Source organism: Acanthaster planci, linkage group LG16, assembly GCF_054643075.1.
Source record: "Acanthaster planci isolate LZ-2023a linkage group LG16, COTS_SCS, whole genome shotgun sequence".
NCBI classification, from domain to species: Eukaryota; Metazoa; Echinodermata; class Asteroidea; order Valvatida; family Acanthasteridae; genus Acanthaster; species Acanthaster planci.
The window spans coordinates 6,844,471-6,864,303 of record NC_141792.1 but is presented as its reverse complement, the minus strand read 5'-3'; the positions used below and the strand labels follow the sequence as shown (position 1 = coordinate 6,864,303).

Genomic DNA, 19,833 nt, shown 5'->3' with positions numbered 1-19,833 from the left:
CTAAATGTATAAGGAACTACGATAAAGGGACTCCTTTACTGTACATGCTACTCAACCGTACCCAATCAAAACATGTTTACAATTATGCAGTAGCAGGATTCTAGTCAATTGAGCAAGTTTGGCAGATTTTGGACATCATTTTATACCAAATAAAAAACTTTCTTATTTTGCCGACGCACAGGTCTACGGTGACGCACATGCTGACCAGAAACCAGAGACTTGATTTTTTTTTATGGGAGGTGGCCTAAACTTACAAAATCATATGTCAGATGTGACAGGGACACACAAAAATGGAACAGCATATTCATAGAATGACCATCTGTTCTGTGAAAATGAGACACAAGTTGCCAGGGCTATTTTGGAGTTTATAATGACCTCTCAAAGAATCTTTCACAATGTAAAAATCAATACGAACCCTCTTCATTTACATATTTTATCCACATAATTTCCGTTTTCATTAACATACCAGACTGAGTGATACAAAGAGCTCATTTTACTTTTTCCAATGCAAATTGAAACTCAAAATTGGCTCTTGCAACTTCTGACTCATTTTAACAGAGCAAGTTCCAAATCTGCTTCTCTCTTAAATTTCCTGATTTCTAAAATGCACAGAGAAACTTAAAGAACAAGACACACTTCAGCAAAGAGGATCCGTGGATCCTAACTTTAAAATGTGTGAGATATCTTTCTGGTGGTTTAGAATATATTAGTTTCAGGCAAAACCACTTGAAGTGAGATTCAATGCCACCAACTTATCTTTACACATACTTTGTACCAAATACCGGTAGCATCTTGAAAACATCCGGGCATGTTTACTTGCGTAGTTTTATTTGTTGCCCTCGACTGTGTTTGCACAATAACATGACTGTTTATTTCTTTCTTTATTTTTCATTTACAGTGGCAGTGTTGTTATAGAAACTAAATTCTTCGATGACGATCTTCTTGTAAGTACATCAAGAGCACGGGTGTATTATGTTTGAGAGCTAGGAAATAAACAATACATCGTTATATATTTGGACATCAGATTTTTTTACTATTTTTCTGATAGTTCTGGACAAAAAGAAGCTGTGTATGTGAATGTGTTAGATTAGAAGATAGAGGATAAGTTAATTGAGACAACCTCTGCAGTATGCAAGTGACCTTTATAGAAGTTTGGTAAGATGTGATTAAAAGTCATCATATCATTGGAAGTGAAAAGAAAGCCTGTGGTATCAAGGTTCAGGACTTGGATCTCATTCAGAACATGAAGTTTTTTAGATAAACCCCCCTCGTGGCCTTTATTCATACAGTCCTTAATTTGTTTATTGTAGTTTTACCTCGCATGCGCATACATGCAGCTTGGTTCATACATTTACATGTAAATGTACATGCAAATAGGTTGGATCATTTGCAGATGTTGCATACCAGAGGGTTCCTATTTTGTACACATTCACTGGAATTCTTCCAGTCTCTGTCCAAAGAGTCTGAAAATGCATCTGTACATGTACATTGTGGTTTGATACAGTGCAGTACACGTCTATGTATGTGTTGTTTTTCACAATTTGGCCCAAAAGAATTTAACTTCTGGAAGAAGTGAAACAACTACTGTACTCGGGTTGGAAATAGGTCATTCATTTTTGATTGCAGATGGCTGTCTTCTTGAGACAAGCATACCCCAATACTTTCAACATTCCATGATAAATATTTCCTGTCATTTTTAGGGAAGGCAGTTGTTATACGCAACTGTCTTAATGATTAGAAAATGCCGTCCTTTATAAAGCAAAGTTGCATGTAAATATCTACATGTAGATTAAAACAGTTGTATTCATTTTGTCGAACGTATTATATTTGGATATCAGGCTGTACTGCAAATGTGCATTAGATGACCACCAAGATTTTTGATGAATGAACGTGGGTTTTGTTTCTAAAGATGATAGGAGGAAGAAGACATACATGTAACTTGAAATATTTTACGGAAGGAAATGTGTAGCTAGCCACACTAAATAACTGAACAATTTAATTATACCTGAACCATCTAAACATGGGAGCAGGATTGCATGTGTTAACCGTATCGTAACTTACATGTACATGTACATCCAAATATTCTCATATGTGTACAATATGCATGCAGTATATTCACTAATGACTCTGTCCCTGTGTAGGTTATACCATGACACCTACATACATGTTCTGTTGGCCCTGTGTTCACTGCTCTTCCATGGTTTGGTGCAGTGAACAAGGTGTGTACTGTACAAGCAGGTTGGTGTTAAAAAGTTGACACTGAGCACACTGCGCAATGGGATTATGAACCCTGGTGAACATGTACATGTGGCTCAGTGAAAATACATGTATTTGTGCATAAAGTTTGCCCGTTGACTGACTTCAAGCCCTGAAACAACAGTAAAATACACCAAAAAGACCATAGGGGAAAAAATCACCCAAATTGTGGCATCTTGTACTGGTATATCTCATGACTTACGCTGGAGATATCTCATGACTGGTATATCTCATGACTTACGCTGGAGATATCTCATGACTGGTATATCTCATGACTTACGCTGGAGATATCTCATGACTGGTATATCTCATGACTTACGCTGGAGATATCTCATGACTGGTATATCTCATGACTTACGCTGGAGATATCTCATGACTGGTATATCTCATGACTGGTATATCTCATGACTGGTATATCTCATGACTGGTATATCTCATGACTTACGCTGGAGAGGACCTGTAACTCTATTGCCACCGTGTTGGATGACATCACTCGTCTGCATATACTCATGAATATGCAATGCACCTTGAAATAAAGATCACAAAGACCCCACAGGCCTTCATAATGACTGTATGGAGATGAAAGGGAAGGGGCTATGTGAATACATGTCAAAGATTGCATGAAATATTCTGTTTCACCACAAGAGGCTCACCTCATGCAGCCTTAATCTGAGGGCAATGAAATGCTTGATATTGTCCATGTGTCAAGTTTATACATGTACATGTAGGTTTGAATGTGTTCAGAATTAAAGTTGAACACTGAATTTGTTTAAATCTGAATTAGATAATTTATTAATTGATTTAAAAATTCATCACTAAAGGAAATTTTAAATCAATTAATGAATTTTTAATTAACTTGGTTATTTTAAGAATAAGAAGTATGTTTTTCTTTTAAATACTAAGTTTCCACAGTAAAATGTCTATTCGTAGCAAGGAGGAAATGTCCTGTAACCATCACTGACTTTGAGTGTAGGCTCTTGTAACATGGTACAAAAGATGCCCTGATATTATGCTGTCATATTAGTTGTAGAAAACTGATAAAAGGCTTGATTGCCTGAGAAGTGAGAACAGTTACAGAGAATACATGTATATGCTGTAAAATGTTTAATGAAATAAGGATTCTGTAAATGATTCGCTATGTACATGTACATCTGTGTATTAAGACATACTTCTGTGCGCATGTAAAGTGTGAGTTCAACAAAATATTGATGTTTTCATTTTACAAATACTGGTAAGTGACTGGCAGATGACTGTGTGTCTCTTATTTCAAGTGCCTGTAAAAAAATTAAAGATATTCAACTGGCCTGAAATTTTCAGCTGAAGCAGCTAGTTTCAATGTTGCATTGGAGGGTGAAAAACGGGCGTTCTTAGAATAACGGCTTTTTGTACTGTCTGCATCTGTGGTATGCTGACCCTTGTCCAAGGTGGTCTGAGTGGCTTTTTGCAATGGCAGTGGAACAGTTTTCAAAGTGGAGGGGCCAGTTGTTAGACCATCAGACATCGGCCATCAATAGGCTGATCCATTAAGCCCCACCCCATTATAGGACCTGCAGAAATTGGGAGGGGGGCTTGTTCCCCAGTCGGAAAAGTGGGAGGTCAATGACCTCACTGCTCCCACCACCACCACCAGTTGTCCAAAGGAAAGATTTGGGCCATACGCAGGCAACCATAGCTAAAGTCTGAGCCACCATGTACATTGAGATTCATGGCATACCAAGCCCCACGTGGTACTTCAGCAATCCACACTACATGTGCATGTATGAGCACACTCAACAACCCTATTTACAGGTACATCAATATTGCCATGCATCCATGTGCATGCCTGTCATGTGGCAGCCATCCCTGGCCTGCTGAGTCAAGAGGCCATTGGGTCTGGACCAGTTTTCTAGCGGTAGATGCGTAGTGAAGCAGTGTGTGGTGTAGTCAAGTACGTGCAGGCATGCATGCTTTCTGCACCTTGTCCATGTAGACATGTGTACATACCTGTACACAACCACAGACAAATGCATTGACCGTCAGTCTTATGCACATGTGATTTTGAAAAGTATGGGGAAAGCAATGGATGGCAGCGCGTATAATCACGTTCAGTGCCCATTGCGTGTAACGCACTTACATGTACATACATTGTACAGTATGCTAGCACATTGCCTGTATTTGTTTACCTGTGCTCTCAAAAAAGTTCACTTTTTTGTTTTTCAGCACTGACATTTCTTTGCTTCAAATGGTGCAACCACATTGTTTTGAATGTACGTGGGCTAGATTAAAAACAGAATGTTTTTTTTACAATCGAAAACTATAAATTTTGATGGCTGGAATTCTTCCACTGTGTGAATTCCCTGTACCGAGGAGTGAATTGGTCGATAGTTTTGATTTTAGTCAGGGACCTTACAGATCACAAAATGTTCACGTACTGTTGAATGCAATCTAGTGGTTTATGTGTTTATGTCTTGGTACACACAACACAGGATGTGCTCACACCGTGGGTGAGCAGGGCATACCATTATGGGCATTGAATGTGCATGTGATAGGCCATTCTCAAGCATTTTTTTTTACCGTTGGATGGTTGACAGTATTTTCGATAAGACAAAGCCCAGAGTCTTGGTCGAAGCCATAATAAGCTGAGCCATCAGTCCACTAAGATCTAGACTTGGTGGAGAGATGGAAGAATGAGTGGGCACAGAGCAGAGTACATGTGAATGGACTTGAATTTGAAGTCCTGCCGTTTTTCTCTCCAAGTTCCATTGGATCATATCCCTGAAGTACAAGCCTTCACATTGTCAAAGTGCCCACGTCACAGTTTTTTATTCTGCATAATGTATTGTGTCAAGCATTACCTTTTCCTGCAATCTTCAGTAGTTATTAGCTGACAATGATTAACATTTGAAACTACATTCATACTGTAACATACAGGATGTTGAAAAGTACTTTTGGTAGAAATGAAGTTGACAGACATTTCCGGGGAAGGGGGGGTAGGGGTCTGACAGAATTCTGAAATGAAAACTAGCAAGTAGTAGGATTGTGTATACATCTTGCGTGAAAAACTACCAAGTCATATCTATTCGTAATATGGTATTCAAATTAGATGCAATTTCTGAAAGTAGCCTAAGCATGCCACAGGTGACCTGTACTAATTAAACATTTGAAGTTGTTGTTGTCCATTGTACCAATTGTACATGTATTCCCATGGTGGCCAGGGAGGACAGGAACTCTCTTTTGCAGTAGCCACTTTCAGGGGTAAGTTAGTTTAATAAACATGGACTAGTCACACTTATGCATAAATTCTGTCTTTTCCATTGATTCGTGTAAAGCTTCTTTGCTAAAATCAACTCTTAACAGAATTATTCAACTTTGAAACTACCTAAAGTATTCTCAGCACCCTGTGGTAGCTGACAGTTTAAGGACCTTTTCTCAAGATGCAGCATTTTTACCCATATAAAGGGTTTTATGCAGATTGGCTTTCTATGACCGTAGATTTAAGCCGGTATCAATATACATGTAACATGTTAATGAGTCAATACGTGATAATTAATATTCTGATGGAGACAACATGATTCTCTTTAAAAACCAGTTATTCTGAAAGTCACAATAAGTGCATTGCATGAATCAGTCAAAAGATGTGATGTTATACTTGTCCAAGTAAAAATAACAATTTCATGTTAATTATTTCTTACACGTTATCTAAATTTGTATGTAATCTACATGTATGTTTTGCACATTGCAATCTTAAAAGTTTGTAAAATACCTTGATTAAAACAGTGTGTGTATTCAATCTACTAAAGTATAATTATTACATCATGTTTATGTAGTTGTGTTTCAGTGAAAGGTGTTCATTTTACTGTCAGTATGTTTGTATAGCCTATGAAGATATGGTACATGTAAAATCCTTTTTACATTGTTCAGATTTTGTTTATACAGTAGCATATTTAGTCATTTGCAACACAAAGATGGAAGACTCCCAAGTAGCAATGCATATTCAGGTCCTGGTCCTGTTCTCTGTAGTGAGTTTCAGTTTGGTATTCAGGTAGTGCTTGCAGAAAAGGGAGCACATTGTTGGATATTCAGTTACACATCCATATGCCCACCAGGTTGATGTACATGTAGGGCAGCCAGACACGAACATTCATGCACTGTCACAGATATAACATGTTGGTGCTCCAGTCTGATGCTCTGTTCTGCAACAACTTCTGGAAATTTTGAACAGACTCTTTTAGGGGTGGATCCCGGGTTGTGTACACAGCAGAGGAAAGGGTTGATATCCAGTAAGAAATCTGATGACATTGGCATTGAAGTAAGTTGGTCCCCTGGATCTTTCACACTTCTGTTTTTGACCCTCTACACCTGTTTTTGGCTGCAGGCTCTGCCCTTGACTTGCATGATGTGTTGGGGAAAATTACATTGTTCCCCTATCTTCAAACACCTATGCAATTGCAATGAGATCATTCTAAAATGGTTGTTTGTGCTACTTCATTTTAGCAAGAGACTCCTCTGTGACAGTGCCACCTTCCTTCATTATGATGAATTACTGGAGTTTTCACTGTTACTGTTGCACCTTCGATGTTTGTAAGGTTGATTTTTAACATGAAGGTCATTCTTTTCATTGGAGCTTCCACACGTTGTGGTATTTTCTTATGTGGAAGTAAAAACCTTGACAACTGTGCTGTTTAATGCTAGGCTGCATTTGGGTTTTCCTTGCTTCTTGGCAACTTGCCAACTACAATTGTTTTGTTGCCAATATGCAAATTAAATGATGGAAGTCGGATAAAAAACACCTGCGTGAGCTTGAAGTGTTTTATTCTCAAATCAGTTTCTTGGTTCATTTGTCAATATGTATTTTCTTCTCTCTGGAAATGTTTTAGAACCAACGTTTTATCAAGACTTCATTTTAGGCTATATACGTGTACACTATTTGGTTACAGCATCACAATACCGACGGCTCTCTCTCTTTCCCAGTTTAGTTTGCTAAGATCACAGATTGGTTTACCAAGTTTGGTCTTCAAGGAAAAGAATCATTTGTATGCCCATGGCACAGTCAGAGGGAAAAAGAAATACTTTGGAAGTTGTATTTCTTGGACTGTAGGAAGTTTGTACTTTTTGCAGTAGATGTACCCAATAACCTGTGGTTACATGTGCAGTGTACTAAAGTCATTCCGGTTGGGAGTCGCTGATTTTCCCGCTTCTGGTTTTCTGAATACACATTTTATCTGGCATCTCAAATGATATCTATTATGAATTTGAAACTGATTGCTGAATTTCAATTTTGCAGCTACATATACATGTCAAATATTATGATTCATGTACTTTCTTGTCCACCTGTGAACAGCTAATGCAGTCACTCATATATCATAAACATTGCAAAGCAGGTTTCATTTTCGCAAATCTTAATTAGTTTCATGCCTAGGCAGAAGGCCTGAAAAAGATCTTGCTCTCGGCCAGATCAGAATTGTGGACACATACCCCCCTTCCTTGAGAGTTTGGCTATTACATTGTATTTGTACAGTGCCAAGCTATTGCATTGACCCCCAGCCACACAGCAAATATTGGCTCACTCCGTAGCCAGGCAACTATTGTATCTAATCAATGATGCATTTGTGAGAGATTGGCCAAAAGCGATCTCTAGGTGGCTCTGTACAAAGTAGAGGGGGCTAGGGCACTCATTAGGCTGCTTTCTACTGTTGAAAGGAAGGGAGGGGGGATAGATGGGCCTTACGTTCTGAATTGATTTTACCAGGAGCCGTATTGGAAAAATACACCCAAAAAAGTTTCCTACATTTTCTTGGCACAGGTAATGAAGTGAGGGTATTTTGTTATGTACAACTATAGGCATCAATTGGCCAAAAGTCTCCAGATTCTGGTCAGTGCACCTGTTGATATGATGTCCAGAAGCTGTCAAACTTGCTTGCTTGACAGGAATCCTGCTACTGCGTAATGTTAAAGTGGTTTGGATGGGGTACACTTGAGTAATATGTACACTAAATGAGTACATCCCTTCAGGCCTCCATGCATGTACAGTGTACATGTAGTCAAGCACTCTTTTTTCCCAGATGACGTCCTTTCTGTATTATACATTTACTTACATCTGGGAACCAGACAAATGAGGTGATCTTATGTCCTGTGTACATCTACAAGCTGAAAATGTTTTTAAATAGTAAACAGTGAGGGGGCCAATCTATTTCAGAGTTGGTTGCAGTGGTATGTACATGCACATGTGTGCATCATTTCTAGGAAAAAAGTAGCGGCCAAAAAAATAAATTAAAAAAAGGCCACGTTACCACATCACTTTTGGAGCCAGCCCCTGACCAGAAACCAGAGACATTTTTGGGCCTTAGGAAATTCCTCTTCTATGAAACTTGATAATAATGTACCTCTGCCCAAGAAAATATACTCATACTTGAGTTCAAAACTGCGGTCAAATATCACATTAGTGAAAAATATGGAAAGACAGCTGTGTTAAACTGTAAACTTTATTCAAACATAACACCACACTTCAGTTTCTCCATTACTAGTTTTCATTTGATAATAGACTGTCACTGCAGTATATACATGTGCTTTTTCCAAAGTCTCACAACTTGACTATTGCATGTACATGTAAGCTACTAGTAAGTAAACAAGAACATCCTAAATGATGTCATGCTGCACAAAAATCCATAATTATGCCTGTTGACCTGGATTTCTGCAGAGGAAGTAGGTGCAACCTGTATATACAAAGACAGGTTTTAAAGTAATTATAAGGATGTTTTTCTTTTTTTTAGAATGAAGGCAGCTTTTGGTTAAAAGCATTACGAGTAGTGCAGATACATGTAATTACATTTCTTTGCATTAAATGAAGTAAAACAGTTTGACAAATAGAACTAATCTGATTAAGAGATGTTCACCATCAAAAGGTGGTTTTTCTCAAGCAGCACACTCGACTTGTCCCCCTCCAAACAAAAAAGAATGAAAAGCAATTTTTTACTGTTTAAATGTGTAACCACATCCATTACATGCTCTCCAAGCGTACCAAGTATCCCAGGCAGTTTTGTACTGGTGACTGGGACCCCTCTCTGTAGAAACCTCTTTAGTTGGATACTGCTGAATTTGGGGTAAAAAAGACTTATACACTCGAACCTCGTTAATAGGAGCACTGTTAAAACAAGATTCTGCTTAAAACAAGGACATTTTTAGATCTCATTCCTTTGTTTTTCATTAATTTTATTCTTGATAATACAGGGTTCCAGTTATCCTCTTAATAGTGAGGTTCGACTGTACATGGAAGGCCATTACCAATTTTTGAGCAAGATGCATGAGCGCTGAGAATGAGACAACTGTGCATGCCTGAAAGGAATCCTTTCACTCTCTGGAGCCTGAAAACACCATCCAATATTCCCTACACAACGACAATTCCCTGGTCCTACAATGCGGGCTGTGCAGCAGTGCAAATAGGGGGGAAAAAAGACTTGGGACTAGAGGAGCACATTGTCTGCTGACTAAAGGTTGATTCAGTTTCTTGATGAGGATTTGATGGTCCAGTTGCACGAAGCCTGAATTCTCTAATACAATTTATACACATGTGAAACCATGCACCAGACGAGGCATCCAAGCTTGAAGCCTCCTTAGTTTTATCATTTTCACTGAATTCTTCCCGTGGTGGCAGATCACACAAACAGGCCTACCACAGAATGAAACCATTTCATTGTGGAAAAAAACCAATATTCCTATTTCCTAACACGTTTATTCTGGTGTAATTAATCTTTGAGCTCTTCACTTTGGCGCGCTTCCATTGGTGATTCAATTGGGTAGTAATACCAATGGCCATCGCCTCGTTGATGCATCAGTCGCTTCACTGTCTTCTCAGCTTTCCTGAAAAAAAAAATCAATTGTCAGTGTGTGTATAGTGATATACATGTACATGTATATTACTGCACAATGTTGCGCTGTGAAGCAACTACCTGTGGCTTGAAGTATGTACAATGTAATGTAATGTATGCTTCTCTTTGGTACAAGTACCAGTATGTGTTATATCCAGTCAAGGCTGTAACATTTAGATACGGCCTTTGATTATGGTGGGTTTTAATGAAAATTTCTGCTTAACCACTTGCTGCCGGGTGGTTTGAAAAATGCAGTGCACATAATCAGGACTTTTTCAAGATTTTCAGTTTTCAAAATTCTTCAAAAATTCATCATTTCAATTAATGGACGTTTGCTCCCACATGAATTACTGTCTGGTGGCCACTCTACCCTGACAGACAAAATCTATTGATGCCTGAGTATTTCAGCTAGGCCTGCAGCCTTGTAAAAAGAGCCCAGATTGTGCGGTGTTATAACTTTCTTTTGTTCACGAACCTGGCTCAGTGCACTGCTGACCTCTTTTCAATAGGGGCCAGATTAGCATGCAGCGGTTCTGTGTGGCTCACTGCTGCGGTGGTGGAGCGCTTTTGTCACCGGTGGTAATCCGCTCGCAATAAATGCCCCAAACTGCGGTATACTGTTTCAAAACAAGGCTGGATTTTCTCCAATATTGAGAGTGAAAAAATGTCGGTAATGCCCAGCAGCCTGGTCTTTTGTTCCGAGTACGGTCTTTTGTTAAAAGCCCAGTTCCCTTTGTCCGATTTCAGATACCCCGGCCACGCGTATAAACACACAGTGCCCAAAACCCGGCTCCCCGGCAGAAGTGGTTAAAGATGTCTCTGAGGAATGGGGAAATGGGTGGGGGATGGATTTGGAAAGGAAGGAGCTCTCACCTGGCCTCAATTTTCTCCTGCTCGATGGCAAGGAAATGCGCCATCTTTTCGTACTCCTGCTGTGGCGTATTTACAAAGTGCCTGCTAAGGAAGCGCGTGATTGGATGCTGTGGAAACACAATGATATAACAAAGATTTCATCATGAAGGCCCTTGGAGAGAACTCTGTCAGTCATCTCTTTTTTCAGTAATTATTCCCTCTCCAGCCAACCTGTACCCTTTCTGCAGCTGCTGCTATGGTTTATTGGCAACACTAGGCACATGTACTTCCAAGAAACTAAATGCTTTTCAGTTTGGAGACTGTAACCTGAAATGGGTAATGAATTCTCTAGAAGGTAGAATGCAGAGAATCATTCTGAATTTGGAACTTTCCCACTGGATTGACGTCAAGTCAGGTGTCCCCCAAGGGAAAATCCTCAGCCCTATTCTCTTCAATTATTTGATCAAAGACAGTAATGCCTATCATCAAATTAGAATCACTTCCCCGACTGTCTGGGGTGAGGCCGCTAGGTATCTCAAAAGGGATTGGGACTTTGGATTGAACCAAACTGGCCTGGATTAACTCCACTGGGTCTCTGTGTCACACTCTGACTGATCACAATAAAAAGCAATTAGGGACATGTTTAATCCTCTTCTTTCCACTCCACAGTGAGCCCACCGGGCAAACTAATCCTTCCAAAATGGCCAGTGTTCAAATTCTTAGTCACCAGTTCAGACTTATGGGAGGGGGGTTTCACACTTCAGTGATGAGCAGGCTGCATCTGGCTTCATACCGGTTCGGTTGGAAAGGATTTAGCATACCGGGTCTGGTTCTGAACTGTCTGCAATTTGATGTCACGCCTCAAGCAGTGAGATTTTATGCAGATGACTGGATTGCCTATCGGGGAATTAAGTCTACTGATGACTGAAATGTTCTCCAGGATGATTTACACGTGTAAGGTGATTGGTCTAAACTGTGGACACTTGGTTTTAAAGTGCAAAATTATCAAGACGAGGAGAAAACATGCACCCACTGATAATATAAATTTCCTACAGTTAAGTTACATGTACGTGTTTCATTTGAGCTTGATTCATGATTGTCTAGTCTACATGTATGTGTCTGGGTTGGCATTTTGTTTATTTTGACTTGTAACTTTTATTTGTGACCCACCATCCCAAAACCAGGCTGGAGTCGGTATCTGTGATGTTGAACAATTTCTCTGATTTTTTTTTTAGACTTGAAGTGATCCACGTTAAATCAAAATTCTGTCTGCAGTAAGCTTCTTACGGGTGGTGATAGCTGTAAGACTCCCATGAAAATCTCAACAGTGGAGGTTCCACTGTTTTGAGGTTATGAAGTTACTGACTTCAGCCTGGTGTTGGGATGGTGGGTCACATTTACATTTTATACTTCATATGACTGATTTATAAGGGAATAAATATGTGGATGGCCAGTCTTAAACATGCATTTAAGACCGGCTCAGGAGAATGGAGGCGAGGGCATTATCAACGTTCATTAATTATAATAATAATAACAATACAGTTTTTGTAAAGTGCATTCACACTAACATCTCAAAGCGCTTCATCAAATCACCAAATGATACATGTACAATGTACATCAGTAATATATTGATGAAAGCAATTGTAAGTGTAGGGGCCTGAAATAGGTACACATTGTTTATCTCAAGAACATGCCCCCCCCCATTTTTTATGGTTGTGCTTGCTGCTAGTACAGTGGAATCCTACAACTGCTCAGTGTAGGAGTGGTGATGGACAGGAAACGGCTGTAGAGAGGAAGTAGCAGGTGTTTATATGTAATGTTTCCTGGAAGGCAGTGTGGTCACATGTGTGGAGTCTTTGATCTGAGTCACTCTGACCCCATGCTTTACATCGACCCCAACACATGCCCTACAAGTGCCCACCTGTTTCCTTCTTTTACAGGTATGTAATGCTCTTCTTTCTTTTTATGCCAATCTATGAGGTCCTTAATAAGTAGACAAGTGATTTATATTGTTTAGATTTTCATGTCATAGCAACTAGGATGAGTCTTTGACGGGTCAATAATTACTTGTTGGCAAGTTAGGCACGTATCATGTGGCATGAAGATTTCTTACCACTACGACAGTATGCAACACGCAGGGACCGGACATGAAGTGAATCAGGGCTCGCCTAAACCCGCACTTTGATTTTTCTAACTTTTAATAACTAGGCCCATTGGGGAGTGAATTCATTGCGAACTCTTTCAGGTGTGTGGTAGATACAGCCTGAATTAGGCCCTTTGGCCATGCTAATTTGAGTGGAGTGTAACAGGTCGAAACGCGAATCCAGTACAGAGCATGCTGTAGCCTAATTGACCAACTGATAGATTTGGACTGGAACCTAATGTGTTCATGTTTCTTGTTATAGTATGGACAGTTAAAGTTTCGTGTAAAGAATCGATACTGAAGAATCGATACTGAATGTTCGATACTGGGACCACGGTTTGTGTGGTATCGATTTTTGTTAATCTCTAGGATTAGATTTATTAGTAGTAAGTAACAGATAATGTATTTAAGTTTAGACTCTGACTCCATGCTTTGTCGAAGTAACATCGACCCCAACACATGCCCTACAAGTGCCTACCTGTTTCCTTCTTTTACAGTTTGGAGTCATAATTTTAATGTGCACCCTCACGGTGACTTGTACCGGTCACCTGGGGTGTAACATTAGCATTAATGGAAATGATTTAAAACAACTCAAGTCTTTAACACAGATTTAAAGTCATGATCACTTTCTGCATCCCTGATGTGTATTGGAAGTGAGTTCCAGAAGACTGATGACCAATTGACCGAGTGCGAGTGACTGGAAGAACAAGTTGACATTAGAACAAAGAGTGTGACAAGGTTGGCAGATGAGTTCCTAGAGATATAAGGGTGCTGATCCCTTCAAACATAATACGGTATGTAAGCAGTAGAACCTTGTACTCAATGCACTTTGAGACCTGTAGCCAGTGTGGTGATCAAAGAATTGGGGTGATGTGTTGCCGCGTTGATGAGCGTGTGGCAAGTCTGGTGGCAGAGTTCCGAATATGTTGTAGTTTTGAAATTTGAGATTCAGAAGCAAACCGTTGCACTGATTGAGACGACACGCAATGAAGACGTATATGATTTTCAGTGGTATCCTGGTCAAGGTATTTACGGATTTGACCAATTATGTGGAGAACATAGGGGGAGGAGCGACAGATACCATTGATCTGCTCATGCATCTTTAACTCTGCAGTCATTATTGTTCCAAGATTGCACACAGAAGCAACAGTCAAAACTGTTTTGCCCTCTCTACGTCCAGCTTGGGGCTCGTACCAAAAAGTGGAAAAAGATCATTTTCATTTCACTGAAGTTGTCTTCACCAACAAAGTTTGCAGTTGAGCAAAATCAATTAAAGTGAATACTTGGTAGGGAGTATCATTTTTTTTGTCTTGACATTTCCGAAGAAATTTTCCAGAAAGCTAATTCTGTCATGGATAATGTCTCAAACTGCGAGTTCACCCGTCATGCCGGTGGCAACCCAGAATTCAGACCTGCCCTATGTGCACACGCACAAAATGTTCCCTATTTTTTTCTGTTGATTTTGCTTAAAACTCAAATGTCTGCTCTCATTTTTGAACAAGAGAAAACCTCTTCGTAAAAACCAACCTGATTAGCAGTCGTAATATTATCTTTTCAAGATCACCATGCTTTATGAATCTACATGTGTGTGGATGTTTATTGGGTATGGGCACATTCCCAGACCGTGTACAGTGTGTGAGACCTTCTTCAAATTTGTATTTTTCATCCAAAAATTGCAACGGGGTGATTTTAGATTCCACTTAAACTGGAACAGTTGGCAGGCATGACCTTTCTAATATTAAAATCTAGCTTCACAAAAATCATTAAAAAAATCCCAGGTGTGCTGTTTTTCCCCGATGCCTGTGATTTTAAACCAGGATGACAGCATGATGCAACAATTCCAACAGAAGTACATGTATATTAAACATACATGTCAGTGCATACCTGATGGTACTCATATTCCTTGGGCACATATCCCTCAGGGATCTCTGCCAACTGTGCTGGTCCTGTATGGATAACACAGGGAAAATATGGATTTAACACAGGGAAAAAAGAATGATCATGATCAGTTAACAGGAAAACAGCAATACAAATTGTTCACATTGATATATTTTCTGAATTTATTAAAAAACTGCTTCTTTGAGGTGGTCAGTGATATGAATTTGGCTATGCGTCAGGATGCTCATTCTATACTACATGTACATGTAGGTTTTGCCATGCAGTGGGATAGCCAGGATTTTACTGGTTGGGGGACGCAAAGGGGCACCAGCATCTTATGGGGGGCACCAGCTTCAGTGATGTGTTTTGGGGGCGCAAGTTTTTGTGAACCGTGTTCAACATCTATTCATCCGGTTTTTTTTTTCGGGAGGGGGGGGCACCTGGGGAAGGCACAGGGAATTTGTGGGAAGGGAACACATGTTCCCCACACCCCGGCTACGCCACTGTTGCCACGACACTGACATGTACACCTTCACACTGTGTTCTTAATAAGGTTTGAGAGTTGCCAAAAAACTCACAAGCTTGCTCACGTGGGATTCAGTTCAAACTCTTGGACGACACTAAGAATGCAGTGTGAATACAGAATACACATGCATCAGTGTAAGACCTACAGTGAAATTAACATTCCCAACACAAAGCAAAATTGATATCATTGACTATCTGCAGTACTTGCTGCTGCACTGGATTTGAGCCAGCCACCCAATCTCAGCAAAATCTGTAGTCAAGCAGTTGAACCGACTGCACTATTGAGCAGGAACTCATTGGTCGAACCCCATGCAAGCTTGTGGTTTCTCCGTGATTCTCAGACCACACTAGAGCACGTCCTGAATGTATACACGTATGTCGGTGTAAGAGCAAAACTTGGCATAGTTTACGTGAGTTTCTTACCTATAAAAACATTGATGAATGTTATGCCCACAGCACATGGTATTGCGGTCAGAAGTACATAAAACCTCTGTTGACAAAAGATATTGAAATGGAAGGAGATGAGTTACATCACAATGTTACACCAAGGTTGCCAACCAGGGTTTCCCTTTTCAACGGTGAGGCAGCCCACCTTACTGAGTTCAGTGACTACCTCACTCCCCTCTGTTGAATTGTACCACCTCAGTCTTAAAATAAATGAAAAAAGAATAAAAAAAGCAAAGTACGTGCAACTTTGATATTTGAATAGATACTTTTAAAAGTGTTCAGGGGGCCACAGAAGACAAGATGTATTTAAAATTGAGAGTAAATATGCTTTTACACTATAAAATTAATCTAAGCCCTTGCTGGAACACTGGCTTTGTTACAGGTACTACCATTTGGGCAAAATTTGTCTGACCATCTCACACATGTACATATTAGTAACCCGAGGGAATTCTGTCTTTAAGAACGGCTGTCAAGCAGTTTGCTCTGAGACATGATCTCAGACATTAAGACATCATGCATGTGTAAATTCCAGAGCGTAATATGTGCGCAGTTAGAAGGGCCCATGTACAGTGCATGTATGACGAGACCAGTGAGCACCAATGCAAAAATGAAATCCAGGGAAACTAAAATGTTCCTTTAATCACTGAACTGATTATTACTTGTATGGTCAAATTAAACCAGTTCAATTATAAAACTTGTAAGTAGTGTCTTTTGACTCTTTTCTTATTTTGCCTCTACAATAGACTTGTGTTATATGTAGTATGGACAGGCATAATTCAGTCACGGGTGCACGTGACATCCATGCCAACGTGTACAATATGATGGACTAAAAGAGGGTTCTACTGTATTTCCCTTGACCTTCAGCTTGGGGAAAGTACCGATAGAGCCTTCTTTTGGTAACACACAGTCCCTAAGGGCACATAGGTAGGTACACTGTACTAGTGATCTCAACGCATAGTCCATACATGTAAACTACATTTTGGAAACTATACACATACACTGTACATACAACACCACACAATATGAAGGTAAAATATGCCATACATACATGTACATGTATGGTAGGCTCTTCTTCAGGCCACAATTTCTTGGCATAAATAAAGTTTGAATAATATGCCCTATCTGTGAACATATACGTACCACTGCCCTGATGAATCGTTTGTCGGCATAGCGGGTTGGAGTGACAAAAAACTTCCTTGCTGCACCCCCACTGGCCATACCACGCTGGCTAACTGCTAAAAACATACAAAAACGTATTGTGGGTAAAATTATGTTCCATGTGAATATCAACCTGCAAATAGCCTGATGCTGCCTTGAGTAGTACTGAGCATAAAATGTTGTATACACTGCATACATGTACGTGTATGGCACATCCCATGGACCCAGTGTTGACAGAGGGCCCTATTTATGGCTCTTGAGTTGTCCGAGCCCTGGACTCACATGTCTACATGTACACTGTACATGTATGTCACAGCTTAAAATGTTAGGCAGAAAACGTCTACCTCTGTTCATTTTTAGATTCATTCTTGAAACTATTTTCAATTAAATAACTTCACTATTATTCATGAAGTTTGCAACCAATCACTTTGAAGGATCCTTCACGGGCCCTGCGGCTTACATGTATACCATTCTATAGCCAGCTGTGGTCATTGCAAGGAAGCATCTTATATTATTCATACCAAGCCTTTTCTTACATGACTCAAAGTGACCTTCCTGTAAACCAAGTATACAGTGCATGAAAAGTAGTTTTTATTAGTTACAATTGAAAATTGTACGTTTATAAATGATATCCAGAATGTAAAACTTTTTGTTTTGATTAGTAAACGGGAGAAAAATTTCAACCAAATTTTTGGAAAAGCTGCCAAGCCCGTGAGAGGTACATCACGAACACCAAAAATAAGCCTATCTGTGATGTACATTCAAACATTTGCGCTGCTACCAAATTAACCCTAACACTCCTCAATCCTTCACCTGTTGGAGGACTGAGGACTGTTAGGATTAATGCTGCTTGTCTTTGGTTGAGTTTGGAAAATTCAGTCCAACATTTTGACGAGTTTAGAGATTATGCAGACCAGCCCACTTGTACATGTACTTCTGAAAGTAATGGGCCAAACTGGGCCCTCTGAATTGCTCTATTTTGCACCAGATAGCAGGGATAGCTTATCAAAGTGACAATGGGCCTCATGACATGGCACATGTGACTGTTTTGAAATACATGTATTCGGCGGTAGACTTCTCCGCTTGGAAACTACAGTGGAAAAATGAATGCCTCACACTAGACTTTTCGGCCATGGAAATAAAACACTCAATCCCGTGTTTTAGATGTGGAGGCTGTGGTTCATATGGAGGGTTGGTTTATAAAGGCATTCCGGATGGGTTGGGGTTTGAAACGGTATTCGTGGCTTGTATTACTGACCACACGTGCACTGGAGACAAGACTTTCATCACAGCTGTTTTCACTATGCGAATGTCTGCCTTAAGTTTACCCTGGTTGAAATGGACGCAACGGGGTCACTAATGTGCAGATAAGCACAGTAAAAAATGTATACTCAGTCGTGGGATTGGTGTATTTTCGATTCTGTGAAATAGTTTCATGAAAAAAAGGACGTTTTTAGTATTAACCTCTAGTTCTATCTATTAAACGGCAAGTCTTGCGTCCGGGGATTGTTCCACACCAAAGAACCACATACGCCGAGATGGAAGGAGTCCCTCCCCGATTCAAAAGACCAATGACATCATCTCTGGGCGGGGCATGGGGTTTAGGTGTTTTATATTCATTGTAAAAAAGTTTGGTTTAATTCATTCGTTTTTTACTCTGGTTTAAAGACAAAGAAATGCTCCAACATGACAAAAGGTTGTGAGACCCCTATTCAGAGTCGAAATAGGTTTTTCCCTGGTTGAAATTAAGGTCTTGAGTCTAGCACCCTCTCCAAAAGACAGCGAGAGTATCCTGACCGAAAAGTCGAGTCAGCACTTACTGGTTCTTTTAATAACCACACATCTTCTCAGAGACTTAGTCCATGCTGCAACGGCAAGCCTATTGTACTATACATCTCATGACTTCACCATGCAAAGCTTCAAATCAACATATATTGGAAACAGCTTGTTTTTTGTCCCTGTTGCACTCCATAGCCATTTAGGCGAGTGCACCCTGAATGTCAAACGGTTACTTATTCAACGTTCGAATATGGAACAGTTACTTGTTCCTGATTCTGCCTCCATGCTTGTTCAACGTTGAATGTCGAACGTCAAACGAGGAACTAACTTCACATCGGTTACACTTCTTCTGTGACTTAACTACAGATCTTTGTCAAACTTTGGCATGTCTGGAAGTGGAACTGATGAGGATCAAGCTTCAAGACTCCATGTGGTTCAAATACAAAAGAAAACTTGTGCCCACCCCAAAAAGTGATGGACTGATTACACCTAGGCCTATTTTTAATTTTAAAAAATGCATAACTTCGCTACACTTGCAGCTATTGAGCCAACTTTTATACCACTCAATTTCTTTTGAAATTACCTTTCCAATGGTACTAAACTTGTGTGGGTCAAATAAAAAAACCTGAAAAGTGCCGGACTCCCTACATAGCCTACATACATAGGTAACCGTCATGACCGGCATTGGACACAAACATCCTGAACGCTTTTTTCAGTTTTTTTGAAATTTTTATCACTTGACTTTACATTCCTACCTTGCGTGGCACTTGGCATGTTCGGAGAAGAATTCACCTTCAAGCATCTAATTAGCTGGGGTTTTTTTAATCTCAAAACCCTGAAATGAAACGCGCATCCCTGCACAAGAGCCGCCATCTTTCCAGCTAAGTTGACGATGTTACGCCCCAACTATAGCATAAGCCCCAACTATAGTTGGGACAGTCCCAACTGTAG

The 19,833-nt window shown here is 39.9% G+C and overlaps 2 protein-coding genes across 3 annotated transcripts in view; one reads left to right on the top strand and one right to left on the bottom strand.

Annotated features, from left to right (window-relative positions):
- The window catches only part of pde6d (phosphodiesterase 6D), a 35,466-nt gene extending 28,444 nt beyond the window's left edge, over positions 1 to 7,022 (top strand). Inside the window, exon 5 of the mRNA XM_022254500.2 lies at positions 899 to 7,022. Coding sequence (XP_022110192.1) covers positions 899 to 980 — 82 coding nt within the window. The 3' untranslated portion in view covers positions 981 to 7,022. The remainder of the gene's footprint in view (positions 1 to 898) is intronic.
- A 1,677-nt stretch (positions 7,023 to 8,699) lies between these two features.
- On the bottom strand, positions 8,700 to 19,797 carry ndufb5 (NADH:ubiquinone oxidoreductase subunit B5). Of its 2 annotated transcripts, none has more exons than XM_022254499.2 (6): positions 19,638 to 19,797; positions 17,086 to 17,177; positions 15,922 to 15,988; positions 14,980 to 15,041; positions 10,974 to 11,080; positions 8,700 to 10,092 (listed from the first exon to the last, which is right to left on the bottom strand). In XM_022254499.2, exons 1-6 carry the CDS (start codon positions 19,753 to 19,755, stop codon positions 9,978 to 9,980), a joined length of 561 nt encoding a protein of 186 aa, XP_022110191.2. In that variant the 5' UTR covers positions 19,756 to 19,797; the 3' UTR covers positions 8,700 to 9,977. The 2 variants fall into 2 exon arrangements, with proteins under 2 accessions (XP_022110191.2, XP_022110190.2); XM_022254498.2 differs by having other exon boundaries at positions 17,086 to 17,180; positions 19,638 to 19,795.
- Positions 19,798 to 19,833: the final 36 nt, after the last annotated feature.